Below are 14019 nucleotides of genomic sequence, written 5' to 3'. Positions count from 1 at the left end.
TCTGACAAAAGAAACCACTCCTAATATTAATAAATCCTCCCAATATGATTAATTGATTTCACAGAAAACATATGCCTCTACCCCTAAGAGCTTGAATTGCCTATATTAACATTTATAGATTTATACATTTATGCTTCTCCTAATTTGTGAATGGCTCATGTTCTATTTATACTTTGCTGATGCTTCTACCCTATTTGACATGTTGCATCCTCATGAAATAATGATGCTATTTGTTTTATGAACAATTGTGAAGATCTACCTAAATTCAACAATTTTATCAAGTTCAACTTCATTTTATCAGCTAGTTGTTTCAGGATATACTCACATATGGTATGTCCTAATTAGGTTATCATTGATCACTCAAAGTTTGAAAAATATCATGACCACCCTAAAAATCAGATGAATTATAACTGACACACAGCTTATGGTTCTAACCTGAGGTTGAGCCTGGCAACCCTCGGGAACCGGTAGCGATCCATGACATCCCTGTCGCGGGGCAGGCGCACTGGGGCAGCAAGTTCGGCGATGACCCGGTTTCCCGCAGGCGCTGCATTTTTTCTTCTTTGGTCCCTTTATTACCTGAGAAACGTTTCTTCTGCCAGTGCCTTTTGTCTGGACGTGGACCGGATCATTTATCCAACCACCCCTCTCACTGTTAAGGTGTGGATTCACATGGGGCCATACGCAACCCATTCTTGACCTCCAACATGATAGCATCTCGTGCCAATTTTTCACCAAAGACCTTGTAGTCCTCGTCCCTTAGATAAGTCACCTTGGCAAAACGCTTACATTGGTCTACAAATGCACCAAGTCTGCTACGGTACCAGGATACAGCATCACCCGTTTCAGTAAATTGTCTAATGGAAGTCACATTGTTCTTGGCATTTTTGCATCAACTCTTGAGGACTAGAGTCTTTGGCAAAGAACCGATATCAATACCAACCAGAACTACAATTATGTGAACACAAGGGATCCCATGTGACTCCATCCTGCGGCAATTACATCGGAAGGTTCCATTGTACAGCTGGTGCAAGACTTGCCAGGTTGACTCCAGTTGGCGATACTTCTGTATCACATAGCAACATCCATTTTCACAATCCTGGCGGTCGACAATGTAAAATGTTATAGCCCGTTTTAGGGACTCTCAAAATCTATAAAAAAGTTTACGGGTATAAAGGATTGCCGATGACCTCTCAATCTCTGGGAACTGTGTTTGAAGCACCGGGGTACCATAAAAGGAACGAAAGTCAAGCTCCTCCTCCTTGTCTCTAAGGAAATCAACACATATTTAAAAATTTATAACAAAGTCTAATATCCCATATCTACTCTCCACAAACCCACCCAACTTAGCATGCAACGACTTGCACCGAGAGGTTGTCCTTAAACCTGCAAAGAATCTGCCCTGTATGTTTGTGGTGGCCTATGACAACTTCTTTCTATAGAGGTCCATCACCCATTCAACCTCTCGAACACCACACTCGTCAACCATCACCTCCCACTGCATTTCAAATTCATCAACCTCTATGTCAGTGAGCATGCACTGTTTGAATAATTGGGTGAAACGTGGTTGTGAGACATGAGCAGTGGAATTCCTTAGTAGGTGCCACGCGCAAAGTCTGTGATGAGCATATGGAAAAACATGCATAATAGCTAGCCTCATAGAAGGATCCCCATCAGTTATAACTACCTTTGGGGCCTTTCCCCGTATGCATTCCAGAAACCGTCTCAGCACCCATTTGTACGAATCCTGTGACTCACATGAAACCATTGCTGTTGCAAACACGCATGTTTGATTATGGTGATTAACTCTGGACAAAACAATGACAGAAAGGTTATACTTGTTCCTCCCATTGGTCGCATCAAAGGCGAGGACATCACTAAACGCCTCATAATCTTTCTGGCTTCGACCATCACTCCATATAATGTCACACATATGAGAACCAGCCGCTACCTCATACCTCCAAAATAGTTTATCATCGTTTCTGGCAGCACGTTCAAAAAAATGCAGTGCAGCATTTACATCTCCGTTCTACAAAGCATGTTGCTTTCGAACCTCGTTGTGCATATTTTGCTTAGTAAATCTTACTAAGTTAAAGCCCCCAACCTGCATCGCAAATGACTGGTATATCTTTGGAATGCTTATCCCAACTTGCCTCATGCTATTCATTTGAGCAATTTCTATATTAGACATATTCCTGTTCGAAGGCAGATATCCAATAAACCTTTCAGAGAGTAGGGTGTGGTTATGATCATCCACAAACTGTAAAACAAACCATTTTCCATTAGTATAATTCTTCTTTATCCTCATCTCTGCTACATACCCACATCGCGTTATAGGCTTGTGCTCTCTTTTCCTATCCAGCTTATCTAACCACTTCTTGTGCCTAAACCCTTGTCTGTTGCAAACAAAAGTGTATCTAACGATCTTTCCTTTGGCATTTTTTACCCTCTTACTCTTCCTTATTGCAAAACCTTTTAGCCTACTATAACTCGTGTAGAATTCTCTTGCTTCCCCAAGGGTAAAGAGCTGCATCTTCAGCACATCTTCAACACTGACATGACTTGGTACCTGCACAGATTGAGGCTCTATGTCTATTTGCATCATATTCGAAAACCCTGCTTTGTCCCCTATGATGCTCATGTCAAAAAATGTCTCCTGCACAACAATTAACAATGCTACGATCACCCAATTTTACATTAACTTATACTATTCATCTTCAGAATGACAAAAAAAACTAATATAACCCGAATCTGCAAGTTCTCCCCTATCATATACCTCATTCAAAATCCCATCCTCTAGGTCTGGCATCGCCGATTCATGATTGGTTGATGTCGATATCGGCTTATGATTTATGTTGTTCATCTATTTCCTAATAGGTAGCAGCTACTTCTTCTAGAGGACCCCCTCACTTGTGGTTCCTAAGAACTTCAACAATTGCATAGGCAACAATAATATCCAGTCTCGCCATCACAATCTGGCCAATTGATGCAAACTTGTTAACAAAGCAACTTATTGTAACATGTTAACATAGGAAACACAGAGCTTCTACTCCAATTTCAATGCTTTCAGAAATACATTACACTCACTACATCATCATCGAGAAAACCCACCCTATACAAACAACTACCCCACCTTGATCATTCATATCAACAAATAAAAAAGCACACATAATATATCATAATAAAATGAAGATCACAAAATAAATGTCATAAATACAACTACGTTTGAGACTAGGAGGAAATCAAATTCGCTATATAGTTCATTGCTTATTAGTCTTTTATCAACAACCAAATTGCTTATGCACTTAAATAGCTCAAAAAGTGCTTCAACTTCACTGATAGTGATTGTGAAACCAAAATTTATTGTAAGTTTAAACAACTAAACTGACATGAAGGCTTGAGAAATAGAGATGTAGCCAATTCCATAACAAATGTAAAACAAGACAATTCTATTTTCCAATAACAAATAGACCAAAAGACCGGTAAAGCACATTAACCAACCAATTGGAATTGAAATTTGGAGAGGTAAAAACTAAAAGTTTTCCTTTTAAAGTGGTGACCAGATGGATAGTAAATAACTTGATGTCATTAAAATCACATACAACTATCTTAATTTTTTTCAACCTAGCAATTAAAAAAGAGTTATGTGCTGAATAAATAAATAAACTAACTCTTTAATTAAGTTTATAAAAATAAAACAATTGTAAAAAATTAAAAAATTACATTTATTTGCTGAATAACTAAAAAACTTCTACCATTGCTTCTCTACAGAACATGACTCTAACTAAATGCCAAAGTCCATCCTCCACTGCACACCAGTATAATCCTTTATCGTGAGTCAATTAATGTATCTAAAAGGATCATGCCCAATTTTTCTGGGTACACACCATGTCAATAATCCAACATGACACTGCCAACACATTTAATCTCCCTGGGTCAGCTCCAATACCTTAAATCTAGCCCTAAAAAATTCACCTACTACAAAAATTAATGCCAAAAATAAGTAACATACCGTTCGATAAGCCCTTCAATGGCACAAACTTATGCAACCCACACATTACCGACTGATGAATCGCGCTTTCCACCTTTTCTCGCAACTACAGAAAAAAACCCCAAGTGCAGAACAACGAATCAGATAGTAAGGAGAAGGTCGAGAAGGCCAAGAACCCCGAACAGCTGTAGTAGTAGATCAAAACAACTCTCGTCTATTTCACTGTATCAAGGGCGGACAGCTGAGGAGAGGCGAGGAGATTGAGTTCTCACGAACATGGTTAAGGGTCTCATTCTTCCAACTCAGGCAACATTATAAGCCGATAAAGTTTCTTGGCATCTTGCTATTTAAGCTACAAAGATTTAAATTCAAGAAGCAAGCTCTGAAGAATTTTTAGCTGACTAATTGGGTAATTTTAAATCAACTTCAGAGGTTAATATAGTCTTTTAACGCTTGACTACAAGGCAAATATATAACTGAAAACCTAAAAGTACATGACACACTGAAATGGCAATAAAGTACACAGGCATACCTGAAATGCTTCCAATGTTATTTCTACTTCTGTGTAAGACTTTTTTATATATTTTTATTTTTAATATTAAAAAAGTATACAAAAGATAAAAAAAATTTCAAATATAATTTTTTCAAATTTTATATTTCATTCACATGTTCATTATTCAAGTGCTACTGTCCTTGTAAGTTGACTTGCTGTTCATAAATTTGCACATAGAGGAATGGACGTGGGAAACTAGGAAAAAATATAGAAATTTAATATATATATATATATATATATATATATATATTAAAGAGAAGCTCAATACACGAAGTGGAGCATAGAGGCTACAACAAAGAAAAAACAAAAGAACAAGAAAAATAACCAAAGCAATCATAATAACCATGAAATCCCTTTGTCATCTCTAGCTTGCCATTAACAACAAAAGGGGTTTACACCTAACCACTCTTTGTAACTCTGAAAGGACATGTTGATAATCTCCTCTATCCCTTTTTCTTTATTATAAAAAAACCTCCAATTTCGTTCCAACCATATATTCCACATAATGGTACAAAAGCACACCATCCATCTCTTGCACTTCTCCTTCTTAATTGATACCTCAGTCCAACTCTAAAAATGCTCTTTAACCGTATCCGGACAAGTCCATAATACACCAACATATGATAGCCAAGCACACCATACCTGCCAAGAAAAACTGCAGCCAAGAAACATACCCATTTTCATCACCTCTGTTACATAAAACACATAAATTATCTTCTTGGATAATTAACCCCAAACCGATTAAATCTCTCTTTTGTATTGACCCTACCAGTCAAGACAAACCAAACAAACAACTTCACTCTAGGTAGAACAAGCCCTTTCCAAATAGTCCTGGTAAAGCTGTAGCTCGATATATCCTCCGGAACCATTTCCACTTGCAACACCTGCACAAATGAGTTAGTAGAAAAAACACATTGTTTATCATATTTTCATACAACTCTATCCTCTCTGCCAAATGCAAGTTTGACTAGTCTCAAGGTATGGTGAAGCTGGTTCACTAGATCCAATTTCCATTTGAATAGTTCTCTCCTCCATTGGAAGTTTCATATCCACATCAACCCATCCCAAAACCTAAAATCCCCTATCACTGATCCTCTTTGGTTTGAAACTGAGAAGAGCCTTGGAAAATGATCTTTCAAGGAACCTCCATGAATCCAGACATCCTCCAAAACTGAGTTTGTCTTCCATCACCCACCTCCATAGGCAATCCAGTAATCAACTTCTACCTAACTTCTTGATTCTTGAACTGTATCTGACAAATATCCTTCCACGGACCTCCCGATCCGGTAATTTCTGAGTGAAAAAAAAGCACATTTGAATTCAGGTTATTACAGGAGCAGACTATTTTTTTCCACAACAGACATTCCTCCTTAGAGAATCACCACCACCACTTAAACAGAAGAGCTGTGTTACAAACCATAGCATCCCCAACTCCCAACCCACCTAATTTCTTAGGAGGCTACACCACTTCCCACTTAACTAAGGCCATACCTTTCCTCACATCCTCTTTACTCCACAGAAATCTTTTTTGCAAGGAAATCAGTTTCTTTGTAACAGCTTTCAGCATCTTATATAGGCTTAAATAATAAACCGGAAGGCTATTCAACACAGATTTGACAAGCACTAACTTACCGGCTTTATTAAGTGCCTTGGCTTTCCAAAGGCTAAGCTTCTCCTTCACTTTGTCTATTATTGGCTTTCACGTTTTAACCAACCTTGGGTTTACTCCTAAAGAATTCCCAAATATTTAACTGAAAGAGTGTCTTGCTTGCAATCTAACACACTACACATACATTGTACCCACTGCTCATCACAGTTAATAGGAATCAATCTTGACTTATCAATTATCTCATTTGTTTCCTTTCTTTTGGATCTTCGGATTTTGTTTAAAGTAAATGGTCATCTATGTTTTGATAATTAATGTCGTCTATTTAGAAAGATATTTAAAAAATACAAGTACAAAACTAGCAATTGATTATGAATATGTTCATTAAAACAATATGAGGAGAAAGTACGAAAAAACAATGACAAGTTTGAATAATGTTAACAATAATTTAAAAATCAGATTTTTTAAATTAATTTTTTAAAAATTAGATTTTAGAAAAATTAAAAAAAGCCCATAACCCATTATATAAAAAATATTCACTCTCACTGATAATCCTAATCCCTATCCCTCAAACCCTAATTCCTCTCCCCAAACCTGCTACGTCATGCGACACACTGTTTTTTTTGCGCCGCCACCACGCTGCCATGGCACCGACTAGTCTTCCATCACCCCCGTCATCGTTGTAGACCGCCACTACCACTGCCATTGACGCAAGAACCCGCGTGAAGGACAACAACACATAGTCACACCGTTATGCCATTGTTCATCCACCACTCGCCCCTACTTTATGATGGAATTAGCCACAGCCACCGCCGTTCACGAACACTTGCGATATCCCTGCAGCCACAACGAGGAAGGCGCTTGCGTTGTCCTCAGAGCGACGCCCCCAACCTCGATGCCAGCCACCCTTCATCCTGTCGCCATCCTCCCCTCTGAATCACTCACCTAGAGGAATTGTTTTGAAAATTGTTGCGGCATAACAGAGACCGCGACTTGTCAACAATAGATTGGTAATGCAAGAATTTTTTGTTCTAACTATCAATCAATCTTCTTCAACATATCACATCATTATCATATATTGTTAGATTTGCCCATCATTTCTTAGGGAAAATAAAAAAGAAAAAGAGAATCTGCAGAATTTTCTATTTTGTCAAACTTAACAAAAAAGGAAGCTACTTTTGTGATGGGAATTTTGGTTGATTCACAAGAAATGGGTGAAAATGGAACTCAAGGTTCATGGATGTTCTTCACTAGAAGGAAGAAGGTTGATTTTTGGTGCGCGAAATTGTGAACAATACTTTTTCACAACTCTCATAATCCCTGGTCATGAACTCCAAAAACTTGGTGGTTCAATTCCATGGCATTACACAACTTCGCACAACTAACCAGCAAGTGCACTGGGTCGTCCAAGTAATACCTTACGTGAGTAAGGGTCGATCCCACGGAGATTGTTAGCATTGAAGCAAGCTATGGTCATCTTGTAAATCTTAGTCAGGTAAACTCAAATGTATATGATGATGAATGAAAATAGCATAAAAGATAAAGATAGTGATACTTATGTATATCATTGGTGTAAGAGCTTCAGACAAGCGTATGAAGATGCCTTCCCTTCTGTCTCTCTGCTTTCCTACTGCCTTCATCCAATCCTTCTTACTCCTTTCCATGGCAAGCTCGTGTAGGGTTTCACTGTTGTCAGCAGCTACCTCCCATCCTCTCAGTGAAAATACGTCCCTGATGCTCTGTCACAGCATAGGCTAATCATCTGTCGGTTCTCGTTCAGGCCGGAATAATATCCATTGATACTTTTGCGTCTGTCACTAACGCCCTAGCCTGCTAGGAGTTTGAAGCACGTCACAGTCATTCAATCATTGAATCCTACTCAGAATACCACAGACAAGGTTAGACCTACCGGATTCTCTTGAATGCTGCCATCAGTTCTCGCCTATACCACGAAGACTCTGATCTCACGGAATGGTTGGCTCGTTTGTCAGGCGAGCACTCGGTTGTCAGGCGATCAACCATGCATCGTGTTATCAGGAATCCAAGAGATATTCACTAAGCCTCAGATGCTTGTAGAACAAGAATGGTTGTCAGTCACCTTGTTCATGGGTGAGAATGGTGATGGGCGTCAATCATCACCTTCATCAAATTGAAGAACAAGTGATATCTTGGACAAAGAACAAGCGGAATTGAATAGAAGAACAATAGTAATTGCATTAATACTCGAGGTACAGCAGAGCTCCACACCTTAATCTATGGTGTGTAGAAACTCCACCGTTGAAAATACATAAGCATAAGGTCTAGGCATGGCCGAATGGCCAGCCTCCCAATGATCTAAGATAGCATAAAACGAAGATAGCTACCCAAAGTCTCTAAATACAATAGTAAAAGGTCCTACTTATAGATAACTAGTAGCCTAAGGTATACAGAAATGAGTAAATGACATAAAAATCCACTTCCGGGCCCACTTGGTGTGTGCTTGGGCTGAGCAATGAAGCATTTTCGTGTAGAGACTCTCCTTGGAGTTAAACGCCAGCTTTAGTGCCAGTTTGGGCGTTTAACTCCCAATTAGGTGCCAGTTCCGGCGTTTAACGCTGGAATTTCTTGAGGTGACTTTGAACGCCGGTTTGGGCCATCAAATCTTGGGCAAAGTATGGACTATTATATATTGCTGGAAAGCCCAGGATGTCTACTTTCCAACGCCGTTAAGAGCGCGCCAATTGGGCTTCTGTAGCTCCAGAAAATCCACTTCGAGTGCAGGGAGGTCAGAATCCAACAGCATCTGCAGTCCTTTTGAGTCTCTGGATCAGATTTTTGCTCAGATCCCTCAATTTCAGCCAGAAAATACCTGAAATCACAGAAAAACACACAAACTCATAGTAAAGTCCAGAAAAGTGAATTTTAACTAAAAACTAATAAAAATATACTAAAAACTAACTAGATCATACTAAAAACATACTAAAACAATGCCAAAAAGCATACAAATTATCCGCTCATCACAACACCAAACTTAAATTGTTGCTTGTCCCCAAGCAACTGAAGATCAAATAAGATAAAAAGAAGAGAATATGCAATGAACTCCAAAAACATCTATGAAGATCAGTATTAATTAGATGAGCGGGGCTTTTAACTTTTTGTCTCTGAATAGTTTTGGCATCTCACTCTATCCCTTGTAATTCAGAATGATTGGCTTCTTTAGGAACTTAGAATCCAGATAGTGTTAATGATTCTCCTAGTAAAGTATGATGATTCTTGAACATAGCTATTTATTGAGTCTTGGCTGTGGCCCAAAGCACTCTGTCTTCCAGTATTACCACCGGATACATACATGCCACAGACACATAATTGGGTGAACCTTTTCAGATTGTGACTCAGCTTTGCTAAAGTCCCCAATTAGAGGTGTCCAGGGTTCTTAAGCACACTCTTATTTGCCTTGGATCACAACTTTATTTCTTTCTTTTTCTTTCTTCTTTTTTTTTCGATTTTTTTTTCGGTTTTTTTTTTTCGTTTGCTTCCTTCTTTTTCTTGCTTCAAGAATCATTTTTAATGATTTTTCAGATCCTCAGTAACATGTCTCCTTTTTCATCATTCTTTCAAGAGCCAACATTCATGAATCACAAATTCAAAAGACATATGCACTGTTCAAGCATACATTCAGAGAACAAAAGTGTTGCCACCACATCAAATTAATTAAACTATTATAAAATTCAGAATTCATGCAATTCTTTCCTTTTCAATTAAGCACGTTTTTATTCAAGAAAGGTGATGGATTCATAGGACATTCATAACTTTAAGGCATAGACACTAAGACACTAATGATCACAAGATACAAACATGGATAAACATAAGCATAAAATTCGAAAAACAGAAGAATAAAGAACAAGGAAATCAAAGAACGGGTCCACCTTAGTGATGGCGGCTCTTTCTTCCTCTTGAAGATCCTATGGAGTGCTTGAGCTCCTCAATGTCTCTTCCTTGTCTTTGTTGCTCCTCCCTCATGATTCTTTGGTCTTCTCTAATTTCATGAAGGATGATGGAGTGTTCTTGATGCTCCACCCTTAGTTGTCCCATGTTGGAACTCAACTCTCCTAGGGAGGTGTTTAGTTGCTCCCAATAGTTTTGTGGAGGAAATTGCATCCCTTGAGGTATCTCAGGGATCTCTTGATGAGAGGGGTCTCTTGTGTACTCCATCCTTTTCTTGGTGATGGGCTTGTCCTCATCAATGGGGGTATCTCCCTCTATGTCAACTCCAACTGAATAACAGAGGTGACAAATGAGGTGAGGAAAGGCTAACCTTGCTAAGGTAGAGGACTTATCCACCACCTTGTAGAGTTCTTGGGCTATGACCTCATGAACTTCCACTTCTTCTCCAATCATGATGCTATGGATCATGATAGCCCGGTCTATGGTAACTTCGGACCGGTTGCTAGTGGGAATAATTGAGCGTTGTATGAACTCTAACCATCCTCTAGCCACAGGCTTGAGGTCATGCCTTCTCAATTGAACCGGCTTTCCTCTTGAATCTTGCTTCCATTGTGCACCCTCTTCACATATGATTGTGAGGACTTGGTCCAACCTTTGATCAAAGTTGACCCTTCTAGTGTAAGGATGCTCATCTCCTTGCATCATAGGCAAGTTGAACGCCACCCTCACACTCTCCGGACTAAAATCCAAGTATTTCCCCCGAACCATAGTGAGATAATTCTTTGGATTCGGGTTCACACTTTGGTCATGGTTCTTGGTGATCCATGCATTGGCATAGAACTCTTGAACCATCAAGATTCCGACTTGTTGAATGGGGTTGGTAAGTACTTCCCAACCTCTTCTTCGGATCTCATGGCGGATCTCCGGATATTCATCCTTTTTGAGTGAAAAAGGGACTTCGGGGATCACCCTCTTCAAGGCCACAACTTCATAGAAGTGGACTTGATGCACCCTTGAGAGGAATCTATCCATCTCCCATGACTCGGAGGTGGAAGCTTTTGCCTTCCCTTTCCTCTTTCTAGAGGTTTCTCCGGCCTTGGATGCCATAATGGTTATGGAAAAATGAAAAAGCAACGCTTTTACCACACCAAACTTAAAATGTTTGCTCGTCCTCGAGCAAAAGAAGAAAGAAGGGAGTAGAAGAAGAAGAAATGAGGAAGAGGGAGAAGGTGTTGAGTTCGGCCAAGAAGGGAAAGAAGGGGTGTTTAGGTTGTGTGAAAATGAAGGGTTGAAGAAGGGTATATATAGGAGAGAGGGGGGTAATGGTTCGGCCATTATGGGTGGGTATTGGGAGGGAAAGTGGTTTGAATTTGAAGGGTGAGGTTGGTGGGGATTTATGAAGGATGGATGTGAGTGATTGGTGAATGGGGGAAGAAGAGAGAGAGTGAAGGTGGGGTCCTGTGGGGTCCACAGATCCTGTGGTGTCAAGGAAAAGTCATCCCTGCACCAAATGGCATCAAAATTCACGTTTTGAGCCATTTCTGGCGTTAAACGCTGGGCTGGTGCCCATTCCTGGCGTTTAACGCCAGGTTGTTGCCCTTTACTGGCGTTTAACGCCAGTCTGGTGCCCCTTTCTGGCGTTAAACGCCCAGAATGGTGCCAGACTGGGCGTTAAACGCCCAACAGCTAGGCTTACTGGCGTTTGAACGCCAGCAGCATCTTCCTCCAGGGTGTGCTGTTTTTCTTCCTGTTTTTCATTCTGTTCTTGCTTTTTTCATTGTTTTTGTGACTTCTTATGATCATCAACCTACAAAAAAGATAAAATAACAAAAGAAAATAGTCAACTATAAAACATTGGGTTGCCTCCCAACAAGCGCTTCTTTAATGTCATTAGCTTGACAGAGGACTCTCATGGAGCCTCAGAAATGCTCAGAACCGTGTTGGAACCTCCCAACACCAAACTTAGAGTTTGAATGTGGGGGTTCAACACCAAACTTAGAGTTTGGTTGTGGCCTCCCAACACCAAACTTAGAGTTTGACTGTGGGGGCTCTGCTTGGCTCTGTTTTGAGAGAAGCTCTTCATGCTTCCTCTCCATGATGATAGAGGGATGTCCTTGGGCTTTAAATACCAAGGATTCTTCATTCACTTGAATGATCAACTCTCCTCTATCAACATCAATCACAGCCTTTGATGTGACTAGGAAGGGTCTGCCAAGGATGATAGATTCATCCATGCATTTCCCAGTCTCTAGGACTATGAAATCAGTAGGGATGTAATGGTCTTCAATCTTCACCAAAACATTCTCTACAAGTCCATGAGCTTGTTTTCTTGAATTGTCTGCCATCTCTAATGAGATTCTTGCAGCTTGCACCTCAAAGATCCCTAATTTCTCCATTACAGAGAGGGGCATGAGGTTTACACTTGACCCTAAGTCACACAAGGCCTTCTTGAAGGTCATGGTGCCTATGGTACAAGGTATAGAAAACTTCCCAGGATCCTGCCTCTTTTGAGGCAGTTTCTGCCTAGACAAGTCATCCAGTTCCTTGGTGAGCAAAGGGGGTTCATCCTCCCAAGTCTCATTTCCAAATAACTTGTCATTTAGCTTCATGATTGCTCCAAGGTATTTAGCAACTTGCTCTTCAGTGACATACTCATCCTCTTCAGAGGAAGAATACTCATCAGAGCTCATGAAAGGCAGAAGTAAGTCCAATGGAATCTCTATGGTCTCATTTTGAGCCTTAGATTCCCATGGTTCCTCATTGGGGAACTCAGAGGAGGTTGGTGCACGCCCATTGAGGTCTTCCTCAGTGGCGTCCACCTCCTCTCTTTCCCTTCCACATTCGGCCATGGTTATGGCTTTGCATTCTCCTTTTGGATTTTCTTCTGTATTACTTGGGAGAGTACTAGGAGGGAGTTCAGTAATTTTCTTGCTCAGCTGTCCCACTTGTCCTTCCAAATTTCTGATGGAGGACCTTGTTTCATTCATGAAACTTTGAGTGGTTTTGATTAGATCAGAGACCATTGTTGCTAAGTCAGAAGTACTCTGCTTAGAACTCTCTGTCTGTTGCTGAGAAGATGATGGAAAAGGCTTGCCATTGCTAAACCTGTTTCTTCCACCATTATTGTTATTGAAACCTTGTTGAGGTCTCTCTTGATTCTTCCATGAGAGATTTGGGTGATTTCTCCATGAAGAGTTATAGGTGTTTCCATAGGGTTCTCCTAGGTAATTCACCTCTTCCATTGAAGGGTTCTCAGGATCATAAGCTTCTTCCTCAGATGAAGCTTCCTTAGTACTGCCATGTGCATTTTGCATTCCAGACAGACTTTGAGAAATCAAATTGACTTGTTGAGTCAATATCTTATTCTGAGCCAATATGGCATTCAGAGTGTCAATCTCAAGAACTCCTTTCTTCTGACTAGTCCCATTGTTCACAGGATTCCTTTCAGAAGTGTACATGAATTGGTTATTTGCAACCATTTCAATCAATTCTTGAGCTTCTGCAGGTGTCTTCTTCAGATGAAGAGATCCTCCAGCAGAGCTATCCAAAGACATCTTGGATAGTTCAGAGAGACCATCATAGAAGATACCTATGATGCTCCATTCAGAAAGCATGTCTGAGGGACATTTTCTGATTAATTGTTTGTATCTTTCCCAAGCTTCATAGAGGGATTCTCCATCCTTCTGTCTGAAGGTTTGGACTTCCACTCTAAGCTTACTCCATCTTTGTGGTGGAAAGAACTTTGCCAAGAAGGCATTGACTAGCTTTTCCCAAGAGTCCAGGCTTTCTTTAGGTTGAGAATCCAACCATATTCTAGCTCTGTCTCTTACAGCAAAAGGGAATAGCATCAGTCTGTAGACCTCAGGGTTAACCCCATTAGTCTTGACTGTGTCACAGATTTGCAAGAATTCAGCTAAGAACTGATGAGGATCTTCCATTGGAAGT

The 14019-nt window shown here is 40.1% G+C and overlaps 1 protein-coding gene and 1 non-coding gene across 2 annotated transcripts; one reads left to right on the top strand and one right to left on the bottom strand.

Moving 5' to 3' along the window:
- Positions 1 to 892: 892 nt before the first annotated feature.
- On the bottom strand, positions 893 to 2863 carry LOC130962603 (protein FAR-RED ELONGATED HYPOCOTYL 3-like). The gene is made up of 6 exons (XM_057888793.1): positions 2777 to 2863; positions 2105 to 2656; positions 1688 to 2029; positions 1428 to 1540; positions 1184 to 1268; positions 893 to 1099 (listed from the first exon to the last, which is right to left on the bottom strand). Exons 1-6 carry the CDS (start codon positions 2861 to 2863, stop codon positions 893 to 895), a joined length of 1386 nt encoding a protein of 461 aa, XP_057744776.1.
- Positions 2864 to 13682: 10819 nt separating this feature from the next.
- LOC130963862 (small nucleolar RNA R71) lies at positions 13683 to 13790 on the top strand. Its single transcript, XR_009079979.1, has one exon. It is a non-coding gene; the product is annotated as a small nucleolar RNA R71 (small nucleolar RNA).
- The last annotated feature ends 229 nt before the right edge of the window (positions 13791 to 14019 follow it).

This window comes from Arachis stenosperma, chromosome 2 (assembly GCF_014773155.1).
Source record: "Arachis stenosperma cultivar V10309 chromosome 2, arast.V10309.gnm1.PFL2, whole genome shotgun sequence".
Lineage (NCBI taxonomy): Eukaryota > Viridiplantae > Streptophyta > Magnoliopsida > Fabales > Fabaceae > Arachis > Arachis stenosperma.
This window is presented reverse-complemented; position numbering and strand designations above follow the sequence as displayed.